The sequence below is a fragment of the Phascolarctos cinereus genome, unplaced genomic scaffold (assembly GCF_003287225.1).
Source record: "Phascolarctos cinereus isolate Bilbo 61053 unplaced genomic scaffold, phaCin_HiC Scaffold_4;HRSCAF=312, whole genome shotgun sequence".
Taxonomy (NCBI): Eukaryota; Metazoa; Chordata; class Mammalia; order Diprotodontia; family Phascolarctidae; genus Phascolarctos; species Phascolarctos cinereus.
Genome location: NW_027555847.1, coordinates 249,228,675 through 249,250,696, shown reverse-complemented (window position 1 = coordinate 249,250,696; position 22,022 = coordinate 249,228,675). Strand labels below are relative to the sequence as shown.

The window sequence follows — 22,022 nt, the reverse complement described above, 5'->3', positions numbered from 1 at the left end:
AAAGTATAAAAGTCCTCACTGAGAATTTACATTTCCTTCATAAAGTGTGAAATTCCTGTGACAAGGTTAACTGTTCAACAAAGTATGAACTCCTCTTATCCAGGATATCACTAAATTAATCTCATCTTGAAGATGAGTTCACAGATTGCCTACTTGGCAACTTGCTGTCCTTGAAGTTAATATTTGTAACAGGCCCTTAGCCTGACTTAGTCTTTAAAAGGAAGGCAAGAGAGTAAGAACAAATCAAGCAGGGAAGAAAACCAGAGGAAGGTGGTAGGAAAGGCTCTCTAGTTGTCTAGCCAATAGCCCCTTCAGTGAAGCACATAGCCCCAGGCCAGGAGGGAACCAGGTGACCCACGAGATTGCAGCAGAGGCAGGGCTGCAGCACCAAGGAGTTTCTAGGCCAAACTGGGAGCTCCAGGAACACTAAATAGTAACATAATAATCTCTCACGAGAGATTTCTGATTCAGGTGATATCTATTAAATTTCATTTGGTGCAAGGTAGTGCCTTAAGAGCCAGATTTCTAACTCAGGCACAAGTATCTCAGATACACAGGAAAGGATCTCAGATATATTTATTCATGTCAGCCACCCAAATTCACCTGTCTGCTTAATCTAACCCCTGATCCTTCAGTGAGATCTTAGCAAGCAACCTGACATTCAAGGCCCTCAACAACAGCCTGGCCTTTACTTAGCTTTCTAACCTTACCTCCCATAGCTCCCCATGCTTGCCCTACAATCCAAAATTACAACAAAGAATTTTTGTATGACTTGATGGGTGGGGTTATCAGTATTACTGCTCTGAAAGGATAACAGAAATGACTCTAACATAAAGCGAGGCGTTTCTTTCCATTTCAAGCTTGCTCCATAACAAGAAAGGAGGGAAGATAAGGGAATGGGGACTCAACACTTGATAAACACTTGCCAAAGAAAAGGGCAAAAGTAAACGTTGTCTGCCTGAATTCTGGGGATCTGTCCAAAAGAAAATGTATCCTTGGAAATGTTGCATTACATAGTTTATCTGACAGTGGGACAGCCTGGCGTATGTAACCATGTAGTATGAACATGCGTCATGCCAAACAGACTTACCACATTCCAGAAAAGGGGATTGAAAATGATGCAGAGGACGGCAGCCACAAAGCTGAAATCTGTGACATCGATGTAGCCAAGAAGACGGGTCATAACGGAAAGTTCTGCCTGGAAGGAACAAAGTTCCATTAGTGGGGCAGCCTCACTGAGAAGGACATAAGCTCAAACCTCAGGACCCCAGGCTACGCAATGGGTGCTCTCCAGGCCATTACACTCAAAAGGATCCTTGCCTAAGCCTCTCAAATCCAATCAAACTCATTTCCTCACCAGATCGCAACATTTGCCATGTTCATTCTTACCTGGGCCTTTGCTTACACCATTAACCTGCCCTGAAATGGCCTCTCCCCTCCTCTCTACCTAAGTTTTACTAATGCTTCAGGGCCCTGCTCTACTGTTACCTCCTCCAATAAGCCTTCCCTGAATACCCTAGCCCCACCACCACCATCATCATCATCATCATCACCATCACCATCATCATCATCATCATGATAACAATAACATTCATACAGTACTTATGATGTGCTAGGCACTGTGCAAAGCACTTTACAATGATTATCTCATTTGATCCTCAAGATAATTCTGGATTAGAGGGGATATTATCCTCCCATTTTACAGACGAGGAAATTTAAGCAAAGAGAGATGAAGTGATTTGCTAGGGTCACAAAGCTAATAAGTTTCTGAGGCTGCATTTAAACTCAGGTCTTCCTAACTCCAGGCCCTATACTCTACTGCACCTCTTAGCTGTCTATAAGTTTATAACCTCTTTCTGAGCAAGGATAATGTCTTCACTTCAACAGCCACAATGTGCCCAGTGTCAAATCATATTAAAAAACTTCCTTTAACCAAGAGTGATGGCTCACACCTGTAATTCCTGCCACCAGGGAGGTTGAGGCTGGTAGCTGCTCAAGGTCAGTAGTTCTGAGTTGTAGCAGAACTAAGCAGATTCAGTGACCACAATAAAGTTCAGCACCAATATGGTAAGTCCCTGGGATTGGGTAGGCCACCAGGCTGCCTAAGGAGGTGAAAACCAACTCATGTTAGAAAAAGAAGAGAACAAAACTTCCACTAGATCAGGAGTGGGATCAGGCCTATGAGTGGTCTCAGTACTTGTGGCCTGATTGAAATAGGGAGACTCAAATCTAGAAAACCAAACCAAACCTTTTTAATTTCTCTAAAAATATTAAGAAATGACATTTCTCTGGTCTTTAAAAAAAAAAAAGCTCTTTCCAGACACACTTTCTAAAAGGTAGGGTAGATTGAGAACAAAAAGAGCTTTTATACAGAAATAAAGTAAGGATAGAAACTGAAGGTAAAAAAAAAGACCCCCTCACAATCTTTTTATCCCCAGAAACATCCACCCAAAGGAAATGTCCTTCATTTCTTTCAATGGAAAGTTCTGTCTTCTATTATTCAGAAGAGATTCTCTACAGTAGTCTCTTCGTAGATTCCAAGAGGGTGGTGTTTCAGGAAAGAATGGGATGGTGACTTTGTTACTCATCTATTCTAGAATGTTAACCAAGAAGTATTATTTTTTTATATATTGTGATTGTCTTCTTCATGATTACTATGTTACCTAAAACTGTCTAGGAGAAGAAAAACACATCATAAGGTAAGGAAGAATTATATTAGTTTGTATATCTCTCTCCCAAGCCAGAAATGGATTGGATATTAATGTTCAATTGAATGAAGTTATTTCTGGCAGACGTGTGCCTAAAATGCAAAGTAGGGTATTAATATTTTGTCTTTGACGCCAGGTACAAAGCATTCAATATACACTAGATGAATGGTGTAAAAAAAAATGATTGACAGTGACTACAACAATGAAAATAGATCAGAAAAAGAAAACTGAATACCATAATTATGATGACCAAACTCAGTCCTAGAGAAGAGCTGATTAAAGGCACCTCTCTGCCTCTTTACAGAAATGAGGAACAATAGGTATGGAATATTAATTGTATATACTGTCAGACCTGGCTAATGTGTTGGTTTTGTTAAGCTGCTTTTTTCTTTCTTTCAGTTTTAACCTGTGTTTACAAAGGATGGCTCACAAAGTATGGGAAGAGGAAAACAAAAGTGATGTAAAAAAAACCCTAAGATATCCATAAAAATAAGATTTTTTTAAAGAATGTGATTGAGTGAATGAAAATGTGGAATTCTATGAATGAATGCTAAACTCTTGTTCTCCCCCAGTACATAATAGACACTCAATAAATGTTTGTGGATTTGAATAAGGAAGGAAGGGAATGGAGGACTGAGTGCTTTCTAAGGACACAGTAGCTCAGCCTGGAATTACAGGAGCCCCTAAAAACATATCCATTTTGCAAATATTAAACTGCAAGTATCCAAGTATGGAACTTTGCCTTTCAATTTCTTCCTAATTTTTCCCAGGTTTCCACACCCCAAGAAAGACACATGAAAGAGATGCATGATCAGTATAATGACAGAAATGCCTTTCTCTTTTTCCAGGGCTCCATGGGCTAAAGTTCATTGCACTTTCAATTCTCACCCAAGGGGAAAACATAAAAAGGAACTATGGAGCTAACCATCTAAAAGCCATTCTGGGAATGTGCAGAATGACTGACTGCTGTAAATTCTTCAAACAAATGACGATTCATATATGGATGTGGGTAGCTAGATGTATACTACACTGTAGAAGGAAAAACTGGCTGAAAGATGGAGAGTTTGGGGTTTTATTCCCTATCTGCCAATGCGTATTCTGAAATAAGTCCCTTTACCACTCTGGGCCTTGGTTTCTTCTGGCTATAGAATGAAGGGAATGGATTCAGGGGTAGGGAACCTGTGGCCTCAAGGCCATGTGTAGCCCTTTAGGTGTTTAAGTTGCAGCCCTTAGACTGATTCCAAACTTCATAGAACAAATACCCTAAAGTTTGGATTCGGTCATAAGGCTAAACTAGAGGACCTAGAGGGCCACGTGTGTCCTCGAGGCTGCAGTCCCCATCCTGACTCTTAACTCCTTTCATCTCAAACAAAAGCAATCTTGGCTCATAGGCCAGGGAAAACAGAAAGGGCTGAGGCTCAGCTACTAGACTTTGGGAAAGATTTAGCCATTAGGTCAGGGGCTGTCTATTTCTCAAATGGCACCTTCTGGGATTCCAGAATTGGGCCTCTGCCAACCCCTAACAAATGGCACTTAGCTCAGGAGATTTGGTCTCTTTCAGATTTCTGTGTTGAGGCTTAAGTCTTAACAGCAGCCTAAACGCTGTGATTTGAGGTCTGACCTTATTTTTATGGGCTGTCATGCTAAGTTACAAAACATTTTACAATTGCTGGCAGATGATGGGAGGGCAGGAATGCCCAAAACTAAAGGGTAGGAGTTCACTTAGATTCCCAGACACTATCCCAAAGGACATGATGATGCAGAATTTCATCTATGTGTATGAAGATAAGAGAAGCGCCTCTGCCTTGGAGGCCACCTCAATTGCTAAGTTCTCCTTCTGGCCTTATATGTGGCCTCTGTTTTAGAATTGGTAGGAGAATGGGATAAGAAGGGGAGAACACTTTGAGCTTACTGGCTATGGAATTAAATCCAGACTTCATCCACCTACTTGCACTGACAGCCAGAACCAGAATTGGAAAAACCTCTTCTGTCCTTGTCCCATCAGTACTATGCTGTAGATAGCTAACCTACACTATTAACCACAACTCCTCATTAAATTCTTCTCCTTCACACCTCCAGTAGTCAATCAATCAATCAACAAACACTTATTAAGCAGCTACTAAGTACCAGTGCTAAATGCTGGAGAAACAAAGAAAGGTGAAAGAATCTCTGACCTTGGAATCTCACAATCTATTCAAGGAGACAACATACAAGTAACTATCTACCTATAACAAGCTATATGCAAGATAAATTGGAAATAATCAAAGTGAAGACATTAGAATTAAGAGGATCTGGGAAAGGTGTCCTGTGGAAGTTGGGATTTTAGCTAGAACTTGAAGGAAAGCAGGAGGGTGACATGAGAAAGGAAAGCATTCCAGGCATGGGGCACAACCAGAGAAAATGCCCAGAACCAAGAGTGTCTTGTTCGTGAAAGAGCAAGGAAGGTCAGTGTCACTAGATCAGAGAGGACGTGGAAGGGTGTAAGGGGCAGCTAGGTGGCTCAGTGGTACAGCACCAAGCCTGGAGTCAGGAAGACATCTTCCTGAATTCAAATCTGCCCTCAGACACTTTTAGCTTTGTGACTCTGGGCAAGTCACTTAACCCCGTTTGCCTCAGTTTCTTCATCTGTAAAAATGAGCTGGAGAAGGAAATAGCAAAGCACATCAATATCTTTTCCAAGAAGACTCCAAATGGGGTCACAAAGAGTCAAACATAACTGAAATGACTGAACAACAACAAAAAAGGTATAAAAATATTGGAAAGGGTGCAGGGTCTTTGAACCACAAAGAGAGGATTTTGTATTTGATCCAGAAGGTGAATAGGAGCCACTAAAGTTTATTGAGTAGGGATGGGGTGGTGGGTGGGGTCAGACCAGCACTGTAGGAAGAATATTTTGTTGGCTAAATGAAGGATGACTGGAATTAAGGACTGAAGCAGGCAGACTCACCAAAAGTCCAGGCATGAGCTGATTGAGGGCCTGCACCAAAGTGGTGGCAGCATCAGAGGAGAGAATACGGTATATGTTGAAAAGGTGAAATTGACAGGCCTTGGCAACAGCTTGGATGGGGGGGGTGAGGGAAAGGGTGAGATAGTGAAGAGTCAAAACCTAGGTTTTGAGCCTGGGAGAACTAGGAGGATGGCTATGCCCTCAAGAGTAACAAGAAGTGGGAATGTTTGAGGGTTTTGGACATGCTGGATTTAAGTTGTCTACTAAACATCCAATTCTAGATGTCCAAGAGGCAGTTGGAGATGTGAAATTAGTCAGCAGAGAGGGTAGGTCAGGAAGATTTGAGAATCACTAGCACAGAGATGGGAATTAAATCCATGGGAGCTGATGACATGGTCAGAGTTGCACAATGACAACACATGTTCACTGTGGCTGTAACCTTTATCTATCCTCTGAATCATCACACACACCCACACACACACACACACACACACACACACACACACACACACACACACACACACACACAGTCTGAGTGTTGAATGTACTTAACTGTATTCTAATTCTGTGAAGGGGCAGCTTGGTGGCACAGTGGATAGAGCACCAGGCCTGGAGTCAGGAAGACCTGAGTTCAAATTCAACACTAGCTGTGTATAAATCACTTAATACTGTTTGCCTCAGTTTCCTCATCTGTAAAATGAACTGGAGAAATGGCAAACCACTCCAGTATCTCTGCCAAGAAAACCCCAAAAGCAGTCACGAAGAGAGAGACAACTAAAAATGACTGAATAATAATTCTATGAAAATTGTTAATCCTTTAAGAGTTTTTATATGTAAGTTCTTTGTTAAACAGAAGTCTACACAAACAAGAACTGTCTATTAAGTAATTTATTAGCCTGTTCCTATATATTATTATATTATTAGCCCATTCCTATTTATTATTCCTATGTGTTCCTATATATTCCTATTAACTGGCCCTTTTGCTCATCTCTACCACCATGAAAACTAATAATTCCACTAATTAACCCTGTAGACTTGAAAACATCTTACAGAATCCTTTGAATCCTAAAAAAAATTAATTTTGTCCATGATTAATTATATTTTGTAGAATTGTAATTCCTATTAGCCAGAATCCTAAATTAGCCAAAATACCACCTTCTCTGGTGATGTCAAATATCCAAATTGGCTATAATTCAACATTCAGTTCATTCAAGTGGACTCAGACAGTCTTTGGGGAGCGTTTTTTATGGGCAGCCACTTTCCTTTACCCTAAGCCTACAAGGATTCATAAAACTCTTACCCCAGCCAAGGAGGAAAGAGGGAAAACAATGAAATACACATTACATTCTCATCCAGCTAGAGAAAAGGGTATAGATAGGGCAGAACTCAAAAGAACACAGAGGAGAAGTGAAAGAATCCAGATTATAGGGTTGGGAAGGAAGACCATCCTGGCATTGGGCTGGGCACCAGAAGTGATCCTATCCATAGGTCAACAGAGGTATGATAGGAGAGCTCCTGGAAAAGGTCCCAGGTTCAGAAAAGTCATTCCACCTATCTAGATGACAGTTCCACCCTCAGAAAGTCATTTATACTTCAGTGTTAAGCACTCTAGTCCCTCTTTAAAAATACAATTTGGGGGGGGCAGCTAGGTGGCACAGCGGGTAGAGCTCCAGCCTTTGAGGCAGGAGGACCTGAGTTCAAATTTGACCTCAGACACTTGACATTTACTAGCTGTGTGACCTTGGGTAAGTCACTTAACCCAAATTGCCTCACCAAAAAAAAATTAATTTTTAAAAAATACAATTTAGGTTCTTTTTGTCCATGATTAGAATAGCCTAGAAGAAACAAGAACAAAGGCTGACATTTTCATATAGCACTTTAGATGTTCTAAGTATAAAATTCATATCCACATATGATCTTCGATCCTAGAAACCACCCTTCAATGTAGGTAGTGAAGGTATTTTTTTTTTGTTGCATTTTAAATTCCAAACTGTCTCCCTCCATCCCTCTCTACCTTGAACAGGGAAGGCACATGCATACACACATACATAAACACATAAACAAACACACACACACACACACACACACACACACATACACACAACCATACTATGCATACTTCTATCAGTTCTTTCCCTGGAGGTGAATAGAATCTTCATGAAGATATTATCCCCATTTTGCAGATTAGGACACTGAGATTAAGTGACCTGTGTAAAATCCACTTCACTAGGAAACTGCCACATACCAGCTTTGAGACTCAAATTCAGGGCTCCTAACTCCAAATTCAATAGCCTTCCCAGTACAACACAACCGAATCATTCCCCTCCGGACTACGCTGCTGATTCATATCTACAGGATTTTCTCTACCTTGCCATAGAAACCTCTTCACCCTGGAAGCTCACTCTCAGCCCCTGTCTCCTCTCTCTCTGATTGGCTGGTTCCTTCAAGAGGCTCCATTTTAAAGAGGATGTCCAGGTCAATTATGTCTTCATTCTTCTCCAGGCTATATTCCAGATTCTGGACTTCATCATGCCTTATACCAGGAACCTTCATCTCTGCCCTACTCCTTTTCAGCTTTCTTTTTTGTGTTGTCTGACCACCCCCTCCCTCATATAAGCTTACTGAGGGCAGGAACTGTCTTTCTTTCTTTCTGTTTTGTATTCCCAGTGCCTAGAATATAGTATGCACTTAATAAATGCTTGTTGATAAGAAATGCCTATGGAAACTTTGAAAGGAGACTATGGCATGGACTAGAGAGGCAAAAAAGATTATAAAGATCAATTTTGCTAACACAGTGGAAGAGGGAAGTCCAGTAGGCATCCTGGTCACAGGCTGGATAGCAAGACCATAAACATACAACCACATATCACAGAATGATCATAGATCCAGGGTGAGAATGGACTAGGGAATGGTACAAACCATGGTACCAGCTCATTTGCTTTCAGCAGAGAGGCAGCTGAGGTCTGTGCCAAGAATACTGGCTTTGGAGTCAAGTGAACTAGAACCTCTGCCTTTTCCAACATTTACCAGCTGGTAACATTGGGCAAATCACTGGATCTCTCAGAGCCTACTTCTTCAGCTGTAAAATGGGTAGAATACTTTTCACTACCTACCTCAGAGAGTGGTTGTGAGAAAAGTGCTTAATAAATCTCAAAGCATCTGAAAAATTAGGGGTATGAACTAAATTATCTCTAAGCTTCTTCCAATTCTAAAACCTTTAACTACAAAATAAATACTGCATAATACTGTAGCATTAGTATGTATTGATCCGGATTGACTTTACACATTTCACTGGTCCTGTGGCAAACAACCTCACTGCTTCCCCTAGGCCAGTTTTATACTTCGACAAGACAGACAGACTAAGGAAGTGTGTTATTTAAGGGGCATCAGAATGTTAGGTGAACTGACTCCCTCAAATTATTTCCTTCTAACTTGGAGGCAGCTAAGTGATATAGTGGATAGAGCGCAGGGCCTAGAGTCCCGGGAGACCTGAGTTCAAATCTGGTCTCAGAAGTCATTTAACCTATTTGCCTCAGTTTCCTCATCTGTAAAACGGGGGTTAAAAGTAGTTACTTACTGTTGAGGTTTAGAGGTGCTGGGACCCTGAAATAGCAACATGCAGGTCCTACCCAAATGAATTCTACCTAAGCCTTCTTTCAGCCAAACATAAGGTTTTTGAAAGATCTGCCATACTGACCAGACTCTTAAGGAATCCAAACATTTGTGGTGATGTATTGACAAGCCCTCTAGAGTGACTCTCAGCACCTTAATGTAGACGAGACAAAGATTGTGGGAGGGATCTAGGAGTGGCCAAGTAGCTTGGAGTGACTGGAGGAGGGGTCTAGGGAGGACCTTGACCCACCTGACTAGGAAGTAGAATGGTGTCTAGATAGGATCTAGGATGGGAAGTAGCCAGGGCCATCTGGAGGTAATAGACAGTGAAGGTTGGGCTGGGTCAGAGGTAACAGAATTGGGAGATTGGGCATAGCCACAATAAAAGGCCAGTTGAGAGGATTACTGGGATGAACACCAAAGACTAGACCAAGTGGAAGAAAACTCAAAGAGAGTGGGGCGGGGGGGGGGGGGGGGGGAAGTTCCCCAGGGCCTGTACCTATACCCCATCATTCCCTTCAAATAAAGGGGACTCAAATTCTTTTGAGGTAAGGGGCAAAGGTCTCCACTTGGGCTCATACCCCATCACTACCTCCTAGGGTTGTTGTGAAGATCAAATCAGATATTTTTAAAGTGCTTAGCATAGTGCCTGCAACATAGTAAGAACTATATAAATGTTAGCTATTATTATGATGATGATCCTTCTTTGGGGCTTCTTAAACTTTTTCCACTCACAATCCCTTCAGCACATCTTAAACAATGGGATAAACTAGGATTTTTAAATTCATAGTTTAAGAAGTCTAGATCAGGGCTTAACTTGAGCTCAGTGAACTTTTTTTCATATTTAAATATTTACCATGAATATTTAAATATTTGGTAACTGCAATTCACTATAATTGGTTTCCTTTGTATTTCCTTTTATGCATTTAAAGACACTATTCTGGAAAGGGGAATTTGGGAAGGAAGTCTTCATCAGACTGTCAAAAGGGTCCAGGACCCAAAAAAAGTTTAAGAATCCCTATTCTAAAAACTATTTTGCTTGAAATTAGCATTTCACTCTCTTGGATTATGCATGACCCTCAGCAGGCCCCACTTTTATAAATCAAACATTCCAGCATTCAAACAGTCGGGGTTGATCAGAAGATCCCTGTCCTCCCTGGTTGGATATCTTGCCACTTATGAGGAACCTTGTAAGAAAGCCAAAGACAAAACATGCCAACATTTTGCTCCAAACTAGTCCCAGAATTGAAGATTTGGAGGAAAGAATCCAGTTTCAAATTGCCCAGAAAACAAGGGCAAGAGAAATTTCCAAAGTCAGCCAACAGGAATGTGGGAGAGACCAGGAACCAAGGGTTTACAGCAGTGGCTAGTGAAGGAGAAAGGGCATCAGGCAATAGGCACTGGTAGGTTAGGTGATGGATGTTCTAATAAACCTTGTCTTTGGCTGAAAAAAGGCTTGGGTCAATTCTTTCGAGCAGGACCCCTAAACCTCAACAACACCAGCTACCTCCCCTTTTTGTCCTCATTCCTCCCCTCCTTACCAGCCTGACCATAGTTCCATCCTCCACCCTTCAGGCACCCAATAATCTCAAGTAGCCAAGCCCTTTCCCATAACAAAGGGTAAACTCATTTCCATTTAAGTATTAAATGACCACAATAAAGTAAAAGAAAGCAGCAGTGAAAGGCTTTGGAATCAATAGTGACATCATAGGAATAACAATGCAACTTGCTCCCTGTCACTAAGCAGACTAGTTAGAAAATGGGGCTGTGGGGATAGTCTCTGAAACGACAAATGAAAATCTGTTTCTGTTTTTAAAGACTGAATGTATTCCCAGGGCAGGGCAGTTATCTCAAAGGAGCAGGAAAAAGACAATGCGTAATTTGAAGATTAGAAGGTCTAAAGCAAGGGTGACATCCAGATGGGCCTTCTCAGCACTCTTCATACCCAACCAAGGAGTGGGCCACCTCCTATGCTTAAGCAGAGTCAGAGGAATGAATTAGTGATGGCAGGATTTCAGGTCCTACTGTTGGGGTGCTTGGGTGCTTATGTTTGGGTGCTTGTACTTGGGCCCCAACTTCTCCCTAGCCTCAGAAACACTGTCCCTTGGTAATCATTTAACATCAATTGAGCCCCAATAAAGGCCAAAAACCTAAATTAATCTTTTTCTCTCTGAGTGAACTAAAAACACCCCTTCCTGTGTCAGCAAATTCCAGGACCAGATAGAGCTGATCAGTATTCTTCCTGTTTGTTATCACCGGGCCCAGGATGTCTGGGACTGGATACTCTCTTGAATAATGGGACTTTTCTTATCTTGAGTTTCAATTGAGAACTGACCACTCCTTAACCAATCCCTAATCCCACCCTGAATCCCCTAGCTAGCATATTTGGCACATATTTTATTGTATTTCATCCTATATAAACTTTAACTGTACCTCTCTAAGGTTGCAGGATCCTTTAAGAATCCTTGCCCGCTGAAAAGCGTAATAATAAATCTTTGCCACCTTGAATTAAAGAATGCTTGAGTCTGTGAATTCATTCCAGATGACCCGTCCTGTACTCCTGTCTTTGAGGGGTCACAACCTCTCAACCTCTCAGCCCCAAACACTACTAGGTCCTTGAGTTAGGCCTTTTGACAGAATCCAAGTTTTACAGAACAAATCCTTTTACTAAGGGGATTTGTTCTGTGAAGTTTGGATTCAGTCAAAAGGCCTCACTTGAGAATCTAGAGAGCTACATGTGGCCTCGGAGCCACAGGTTCCCCACCCCTGCCTAAGTTCATATACCTTGTTAGTGACTGGTCAGGACTAGAGCTTAGGTCTCCTGTCAAGCTATAGTTCAGGGTTTTTTCCACTAGCCTCCTGGAAAACTGGTCAGCAGAGGACAAGACCCAGATAGGGATGGGAAAATAAAGCCATGCCTGAGAAGAACAGGGTCCTGTAGTATCACTCTTAATTTTTTACCTGTGAGGGTATCACCTGTCAGGAGAAACAGGATAACCTACTTCATTTCCTGGGTCTTAAATCTTCCTCCCAGTTCAACCTAAGCACCATGCTCCAGGATTGTACAGAAGAGAATGTCAGGCTATACAGGGGGCAAGGAGGTTTCCAATAGTACGATGTCCTGGTCTCCCCTTAACCACCATGAAGAAGATTAAAAAACTAGTCAGTTCTCTGGTCAGTGATGGCTATAGCTCTGATCCAATTCCCAAAATCCTGAAACAAAATTAAGACAAATTACAAACTCCTACTGAATACTAGTATGAATAGCTATGCTTACAGTGAATGAGGATGAATTTAATACTACATTTTCTTCTCTATTGACTCCCATAATAACATCTTGATTCTTAAAGGGCTGAGTTAGGAATAGCCTTGATTTGCTTTTGGGATTGGATTGGCAGGGGAAGACTGTTAGCAAGTTTAGTTTATTTAGCAATTTGGGAATAGTTCAAAGCAACGTTTTTCCTGGGAAATATCTACAGCAGATCAATAAATAGCACTGAAAACACACCTTACACCACGACACCAGGACAAATAGTAGAGGACAAGAGTCAAAGTCACTTGGATTTCCAGGGATAATTTCCCCTTACATGGAAGAAGAGGAAGAATTAGGGGGTACTGAGAAGTGATGGAGTGACCAAACCCAATTTATCCTGTCATTCTGTGATTCCGATAACTGCATACACTTTACTAAAGTCAATATAATTGTTAATAGTCACTTGGCTTTGTATCATTTCATCCCCCTCCCTCAAAAAAACAAAAAGGGGGGCCAGCTTTAGAGTCAGAATAGCTGGATCTATGTCCTGATTTTGACACTGGCCAGCCTTATTGACATTAGTTAGGCATGTCCCTTAACTCCTCTGCATTTCTGTTTCCTCAGTTACAAAATGAGGATAACACTTTAATTAATAATAATAGTAACTGAAGGTTTGCAAAGGAAGGCAGTATATTTTAGTGAATAGAGGGTGGATCTTGGGAGTCAGTAAACTCTGACACATACTAGCTGTGTGATCATGAACAAAGTAACAATCTCAGGGGCCCAGGCAGTTCCCTGAGACCATAAATTGCCAATCTGCCCCAGTAGAGGGATTTCCCACACAACAATAAAACTGGATCTGATCTTTCCCCAACCAAAAAAAAAAAAAAAGGTAGCAACACTTGATTTACTTTGAGTTACACAGCCACCTTGTGAGGTGGGAATTACAAGTATTGCCACCCCCATTTTACAGATGAAGAAATGTCAGACTTGCCTACAGTCACTCCACTAGTGACAGAGGAAAGATCTGAACCTAGGACCTTATAAGGTTATTGTGAGGAAGAGCACTTGATGCATCAGTAAAACAGTTTAATAATTTATAAACACAAGCTACTACTATTTATCACTTCACTTTTCAACCTGTAGACTTGGGGTTTACCTCAAAGCCCCTTTACCTGCTCATTGCTTGTTAGCCTGATGACTAAGTTTTTGAAGACAACAATTCATGAAATCAGAACAAAGCACACACCATTGAGATTTGCCTTACATGTTTCTGCTGTAAGATTCCACCTAGTTCTAGTAACACATTGCATTTAAAAACGGAGACTGACAATATTATGAAATTTTAACGTAAGACCTGGTCTCTGGCAACATGCTGCATTTAAAACTGAAGACTTCTCTGTTATTGTATTTAGGTATACTTATCAAAACTGCAAACTTGAGCACAGGAATGCTATTTCCTGCTTTATACTTCTTCATTGCTCATAAAAAGTAGGCAGAGATTGATTATTTGCACAAATATTAATTTGAAAAAGCTGTGTTTGAAATAGGCTTTCTGAAAAAACCAGGTTTGGGGGGAGCTAGGTAGCACAGCGGATAGAGCACCGGCCCTGAAGTCAGGAGGACCTGAGCTCAAATCTGGCCTCAGACCAAACACTTGACACTTACTAGCTGTGTGACCTTGGGCAATTCACTTAACCCCAATTGCCTAAAAAGGAAAAACAAACAAACAAACATGGAATGCAAAAAAACCAGGTTTGCTGTCTAGGTATTTTAATGTGTCCCACTGCTGCAGATGTTCTCCAGACCCCTCTGAGGATCTACAAACATCCTGATTCCTACAAATCCAGAGGAAAAAACCTGTGCACCAGTGGCAGCTGCTAAAACCATGGTGTAGATCTCCTAGCTCCAGTTCAGCAATCCTGCTCACTATGTTGAGTAATGGTCACTATGTTGAGTAATAGGAGCACATGGTGGGGAAAGGGAGGCAAGGAGAAAAAAAAAGGACAGAGGCCATTTATTGCTTTGATTGCATAAGGCTAACATTAGTCGTATCCCACCCCTAACCCTAATTCCACAGAATCAGGTTTTGTTGGGGGAGAGGGGGTTTAAAACTTTGTTTTAAAACACGGACACTAGCTAAGCCAATGACACCCATCTGGTTTGTATATGTAGTCACTCCCCGTAAGCATGTGCACACCATCAGCTCCAGGAGCCAGTAACTTTTAGCCCTGCTTACTTGGACACTGAATTTGTTTTGTTTTGCTTAAAATCAGAAATGGAGGGATGGCAGACAGAGTGGAAATGATACTTGTGATACAATGTAAAACATGTAAAGATTTTTTTTGTACATCTATTTATCAAAACAGCTGCAGATGCACAAGGAAAAGCATATTAGTCAGTAGGGACAGTTCCAATCCAGAACACCGCAAATGTTCTACCATGTTCCTTCTCTGTACTATATCACTGAGGGCATGGGAAGAGAAGGTTGCAAGCAGGGTCACCTAGTAATTCCTTGGCCTACAAGCACTAAAAAGTACTCCTTACAAGAAGGAAGGAAAGAGGGAGAGAGGAAAGGGAGGGAGGGAGGAAAGGGAGGGAGGAAGGAAAAAAAGAGGAAGGGGAAAAAAAGAAAACAAAAATATCTTCCACTACACAATGACTGATGCTTAAAACTCTACCATTAGTATTTCACTTCTTTATTTGGGCAGCTCTAATCTCAATTAAAAGGCAAATGCCTAAGGAGAGCAGTAATACTTTAAGTTATTGATAATTATGCCGACCTCCTCTCTGCCACATTGAAGTTTTGTTTATTATTTCCCATATGCCTCATGCTTTTCTCATTTCTGGCTTGGAATGTCCTTCCTATTTCCATCCCCACCACTAAGACCTCATTCCACCTAACTCCTTTTTCTCTTCTCCACTGGAGATCAGGTGATTTTATAAAAATCAATTCTATAAAATAAGGTCAGATTAATATATGTCATCCTCTCCCTCAAAAATAGCTCCATTAGCTACCGAATATAGATTAAAGGCAGCATAGTATATAGAGGAGCCTACAAGTCAGAAAGACCTGGATTCAAGAATGTCTCCAAGACTACAAGTTGCAAAGAAGATGCCTACCTGCATTGGTAAAGGGATCTTGTCACTGATGAATATCTGGCCACAGGACCCAGATAACTCTCCCTTTCCTTTTCCCTCTCCTCCTCTTCTCTACAAGTTTACTGGCTACACTTCTTTCTCAAAGACCAAACTTTAAACCCATCAGGTTGTCAAAGGACAACAATAGGTCCCTGCCCAAGCACCACTTAATGCTTGTTTTTTGAGGCCCCAGGGCTCAGAGTGAAAGTAAATAGTAATGTTTCTCTTTAGGTCTACAACCCTGAGGGTCTTCCCCTCCCAGTTTGATTTTTTTTTTTAAATTAAAGGGGCCAGCCCTTGACTCACTTCTTAAAGAGGCCTACTCACTGAATGAGCATTGCCTCACTCAAAGTGAGTACAAAAGACCTGAACTTAAAAGGGCCAGGGTCTCCCACTGCATCCTGGGCCATCTCCAGTTGTCCTGATGAATATTGGGCTACTGGACCCAGATGGCTCTGGAGGAGAAAGTGAGGCTGGTGACCTTGTACAGGCGTCCCTCACTCAAATCAAAGTCAATTGCAAGTCATGTCATAATCAACCTGATGTCATGGTTCTCTTTGAGGAAGAAGGTCAAACACAATCAAAGGGATCTTCTCTCTAAAAGTTCCTAAAACCAATGAAATCACAGGACCAGTAGGACAATCTGACCATTAGCTCACTTCTCCCCTTTAAAATTAGAATATCAGACTTGGAAGGGATCTCAGAGACCACCACCCACTCCAACCTGTATATGAACAGGAATCCCTGATACAATACACCCAATATATGATCATTCAGCTTTGCCAGAAGATCCCCAAAAGGGGGAAAAAACCACTACCACCCAGGCATCTCATTGCACAAATCCAGCCTAATTGTGCCCACTTTGCTACACTCTAATTTCAAACAGAATAAAGCTAATTTCTCTTCCTATCATGTGCCAAGTCCCCTTTTTTTCCAGCCAACCACTTTCAGATCCCTCAACCAACCCATACCAAGGCATGAACTCAAGTCTTTTCACCACCCACTTGCCTCCCAAAGGTCACAGGTCAGCTGATCAATGCCCACCCTAAAATATGGTATATAGATATGGAGGAGACTAGAGTTAGAGACAAGGTGGTGTTCGAGTTGTCAAAGAATAGGACAATGAGGGTATGGTGTGCATGGACCCAAGCAGGAATACAAGAAACAAAATAAAAAGAAAAATCAAAAGGACTTGGTAACTAATTCAGCATAAAGACGGTTTCTAGCCTGAAAAATACCAATCCTATTGCTAAAAATAAGGTAGGGAGACTTATTCAAGAAAATAAATTTGTTTTGACGAAATACTGTTTGGAATGAAAGACAAGTCATCCAAGTAGACATTTCCTCTAAATAGACACAAATGTAAAACTGAAGTCCTTAGAAGTGGGGTCAGGACTAAACTGAATTTTTATTCTTCCAGATATTCCCCAATGTTCTTTCCCTTTCCAGACTCCAGTCAATCTATCTTATCATATTTTCACATTACATACCTCAAATTACTTCTGTCTTAATCTTACCCTCCCCTACCAGACAGTAAACTCCATGAGAACAGGAACTTTGTCATATTCTTTATGACTACCACAGCGCTCAAGTCTCAACTCTATTATTTTAATCTGTATCTCCTTCCTGGTATTGCCCACTTTTGTGGACAATAACTTCACTCACTACCCATTTAACTCAAAGGCAGGGGTATATGGAGCATTCAGGGAGGACTAGCACCTCTGGCAGAGGACTTGCTGAGCCCTTTTCAGGGCTGTCCATCCACCTTTAGTGTCCACCTGATTCAACAACTCTCACCTGTGGCTCCAAGAAGCTGTAGCAAGCCCAGCAACCACACCCCAGTAACGCTGTCTTGGCAGACTGCTAAACCAGGTTGAGGTAACCGATAGGCCTCAAACCTGTTGGTAACTTATGGGGATGTCTACTCTAAGTATGAGAAGACATCCGTTGGCAGAATGGGGGAGAACAATTTGTTCCAATGGCCATGAAGGCAGCTGGAGCAGGCACTGTGGATCCCTTAAAGCTTGGTCAGGCATCAAAGATGCCAAGGTCATTCACTGAATCCCTGGCCATTGTCAGTAGTCTTGACTTTTATCCTGCCACTGGACTTTGATGACTCCAGAGGAGAGAGTAAGGCTGATGACTTTATGCAACTCTGATTCACTTAAATCCAATTCATTTGTTAAGTCAAGACAATCACCCATGCCATTACTGATCCTCTTCAAAAAATGGAAGGATAAACAACTCAAATGTGAGTTCCTTTGTAACCTATCCACCACCCCCTCAACCTTCAAATTCAAGTTGATTCAATCAAAGCCCTTGCATACTATACTCAGTACTCCCACTTCCCAAAGAGGAAGTAATGGGAAGGTGACTCTTAACCCATCTCCTCATTAAAATGTCTACCAATACAAACTTTTGCCTTTGCCAGGAAAGGTTCAAATGATGTACTCTCAGGCCAATAAGAAGACACATTTGGGTTTAAAAGACCCTGTTGGCCTTCACTCTGAATCTCTGGTCATTGAGAAAGGCCATTGACCTATGTATTGGTTACTGCTAGCCCAACTAATAAACTGATCATGTTTGGAATCTTGTCTCTCAGTTTACCTTAGTTTTCAAAGGTAATAATTGTCTACCCATAAAGGGACAGGAGCAGGGAGACCAGTACCTGAAACAACCCTCTAGGGAAAATCCCCAAGAGCTCACTTGTGGAATTAGCCACCAAGGGCTTTTTCCATTTAGTAATACAGACAGGGACCTGACTCTCCCTCCAAACTCCAACTCAGATCCTATGAGGGGCTGAGAAAGCCATGTTTTCCCTAGTCTGAGGGGAAATGACCAAATCATAGAGCAAATTAAATCCCACTATTGCCCTGAAAGGGAATTTTTTGGTAGCTCCGTTACTAGCGTTTCATATTGTTACATCTGTTTGTATAAATCAAGCTGTTTTCTTCCCATGACCTAATCAACCTGGGGAGTTTTATCTATGTGAAGAATTCAGAGCAATAATCTCTCTGCCTCCTGAATCTGACCAAGTTAGAAAGCAGACAAAAACCACAGACAGGATTCTAAATCTGCAGGGAATTTATGGCATCATAAACTAGTCAAAGACTAAAATGTAATTTCTCTATTGTGAATTTCCAAATTGTGGTTTGAATGCTTTTATAAATGCTAAAATATCTGAATGAGTTTCAGGGCAGCATTCTGTAGAACACGTTTCAAGGAAAATGTAACAGTTACTAGAGTAGGATGCAACTATGTAAGATCTTGCTCTTCTCAATCTGAAATTATAGTTATTTTCACATCCTAAACAATTAAATTGGTTTGTCATCTTCCTTTCACAATAGTTATATATTCATGTTCATGTATAAGGTTAGGTCCCTGAAGTATCTCATTCTTTTAGAATGAGATGGGGTTTATGTAATCCTAAGGGAAGAATTTGACATAGCTGTAAAGGTTTTTCTGCTTTAAAATTTTTTTTAAATTAAAAGCAGTAGTAAACAGGATTACACTGTTTTCTCTTAGAACGTACGTGTGTGTGTGTGTGTGTGTGTGTGTGTGTGTGTGTGTGTGTACCTATATTTGGCTTCCAAATGTTTATAATGGGAAATTCAGGCTTTGAGTATGTTTTAGTAATGAGCTCTCAGAATTAAATGAAAAATTGGCATATAAAATTGATGACTGTCAAGAAAGCAAAATTCTTTTCCTATTAATAAAAGAAACAGAAAGACTCATTTTCACAAGTCAGGCCTTCATGGATTTCTTTTTTAAGATTTTTCCTTCAGCCTATTGTTGGCAGGTACAGGGTTCAGATAAAGACAGGAACTGCAAGGGGTATGTGAAAGCTTAGATTCTCTGAATTTTGGGGTGAATTATGGGTTCCTGATGTTTGAGCCAGTTATTGGAAAACTAAATTTAGGAGGGTATACTAAATTGTATTGATCTGTTTTGCCAAAGATTATAGCAGAAACACATACCAATCTCTGCAGGTAACCTGAACCAGAGAAGCAGGTCTTATAGAAGCTCCCTTCAGAGCAGCTTTGAGAACAAGCACGTTCCAAAATGCCCAAGGGATGTTTTCAGAAACCAAACAACTGTATAAGGCATCTGAGCCCTAATAAGATAATGATGTGCCGATGAAATGGACATTGGGAATAAGTTACTTGGAAAGAGAATGAATGTTCATCCCTCCCTCTCATTCCTTCTCCACGCACTACTGTTTCTGTAAGGCCTACTTACCAAAGGGGACTGGCCCCAATGAAATTCCTCAATGCCTTAGTCACAGGTGGTCTCAAAGATCAAGGGATTAATGGTTATAAGATTAAGCTTGATGATTTTGGAACTATCCCTGCTTGTTAGCCCTATTAAAATAGAATATCTGGGATAAAATGTCTTTAGTCCCTATTCTGTCTTGTAACTACCTCCTCTCTCCTTTATTCAGGTAGCCTCCAATCATTTGAGTCAGTTCTATTATTTTAATTTTTAATTTAAAAAAAATTTTTTTAGGCAGTTGGGGTTAAGCGACTTGCCCAGCTAGTAAGGATGAAGTGTTTGGTCTGAGGCCAAATTTGAACTCAGGTCCTCCTGACTCCAGGGCCATTGCTATCTACTTCACCACCTAGCTGCCCCTCAATCCTATTATTTTAATTTGTATCCTGCACAGTGGATAAAGTACCAGCCCTGGAGTCAGGAGGACCTGATGACCACGACACTTGCTAGCTGTGTGACCCTGGCCAAGTCATTTAACCCCAATTGCCTCCCCAAAAAAACAAAAAAATTTGTATCCTGACACTACCATTGTCCACCTTTATAACTTTACTCACCTCTCATTTAACCCAAATTCAAGTTGATACAATCAACTTGGGGGATTACTATGGGAGGGAGTCTAGATGCAGGGAGAGCAATCAGAAAGCTATAGTTCATGCCAAGCTATAAACATTTATTAAATGCTTACTACACTTTGCTCAACTCTGGAAGCAAAAAGAAAGGCAAAAATTTGCATCAAGTGCTCCATAAATATTTGTTGATTTCTTTATTCTTACCTTTGCACACGAGTCCTAATGCCTAGAATGCTCTCTTGCCTTCACCATCATCTCTTAGAATTCCTAGCTTACCTGCACGGCTCAGCTCAAAAACCACCCTCTACAAGAAGTTCCAATTAGTGTTTACTTATTTATGGTAAATGTATGTTGTATCCCCAGTGGAATGTAAACTTCTTGAGGGCAGGCCCTGCTTTTTCATTTTGTGTTTGTGCCCCAGCGACTTACACATATTAGGTCCTTAACAAATGTTTCTAGAATGAACTGAACAGTGTGAGTGGAAGCTACTTAAATCAAGTTTTGATTGGGGGAAGAACACAGCAAGGGCTCAGGTCACTAAATCCGTCAATGGGAGTCAAGGTCGGCTTGGGAGGAAAGTAGAGGAAGCTGTACAAAGTTTTAACTTCACATTTTGTTGAAGGGAGAATAGGAAAGGAAAGGTGAGGAAGGGGTGGGGGAGAGAGATAAATCACCACCAGCTCTTAGAGCAAGGGCTCCGGAGGCCGACAGGTTTCCAGCCTCCCTGGGTGACGAAGTTGAGGCTTTGGGAGGGAGAGTGGTCCCCTGAGCATACACACTAGGGCTACCTGCGATCAGAAACCCTGACGAGCCGGTCCGACAGCTCCCCGCATCTGGGGCTCAGCCAGAGCGCTCCGTGCCTCTCCAAGGGCTCACAGCCCACGCCTCAGTGCCCTCTGCACCCCTGCACATATGGGACCCCGCACCCGTGCACCCCCCGCCCCAGCACGCCGGCAACTCCGCATCTACACACTCTGGGCCGGGGTACACGCCTCCCACCCTGGCTCCGCCCCGTACCTGGTCAAAATCCACATTCCCGAATCCTCCGCAGCAGTCATACCCGGCTAACTGGCCCAGCATGGTCCCGCCTCGGGTCTTTCCCGAGCTTCCCCTCCCTTCCCCCCCCCGCCTTCTCGTTCACCCGGTCACCCCACGGCCCCAAGGCCGCCGCCACCCTGGGTCCGGGGGGTCAAGAGGCTTTCCGACCTTCGCTCGCCCCTAAATTTCTTAATCCATCCTTCCTGGCACTTCCCAGGTTAACCCCCGCCGCCCGGCATCCCGTTTCACACGCTTCGCATAGAGCCTTCTGGGAAATGTAGTCCGCTCCCTCCCCATCCTCCTCGGCCTTCCACGAGCCCCGGAGCCATCCTGGAGGAGATGGAACTACGAGTCCCAGGAAGTTTGGAGGCTCTTGCCCACTCTCTTATAGAGAACTTCAAAGGTGCGTCTCAGGTGCCCGAGAGCCACCACGTGTCCTTCTCTCCCGGGCCGGCTGGGCTGGTTCTGGGTCCGGTTGCCGGGGC

At 42.0% G+C, this 22,022-nt stretch overlaps 1 protein-coding gene and 1 long non-coding RNA gene across 2 annotated transcripts in view; one reads left to right on the top strand and one right to left on the bottom strand.

The window, feature by feature from the left end:
- The window catches only part of PEMT (phosphatidylethanolamine N-methyltransferase), a 179,528-nt gene extending 157,904 nt beyond the window's left edge, over positions 1–21,624 (bottom strand). The window contains 2 exon segments of the mRNA XM_020967400.2: positions 1,091–1,198; positions 21,517–21,624. Coding sequence (XP_020823059.1) covers positions 1,091–1,198; positions 21,517–21,579 — 171 coding nt within the window. The 5' untranslated portion in view covers positions 21,580–21,624.
- On the top strand, positions 2,631–3,365 carry LOC110194833 (uncharacterized). The gene is made up of 3 exons (XR_002320803.2): positions 2,631–2,699; positions 2,845–3,028; positions 3,108–3,365. It is a non-coding gene; the product is annotated as an uncharacterized LOC110194833 (long non-coding RNA).
- Positions 21,625–22,022: the final 398 nt, after the last annotated feature.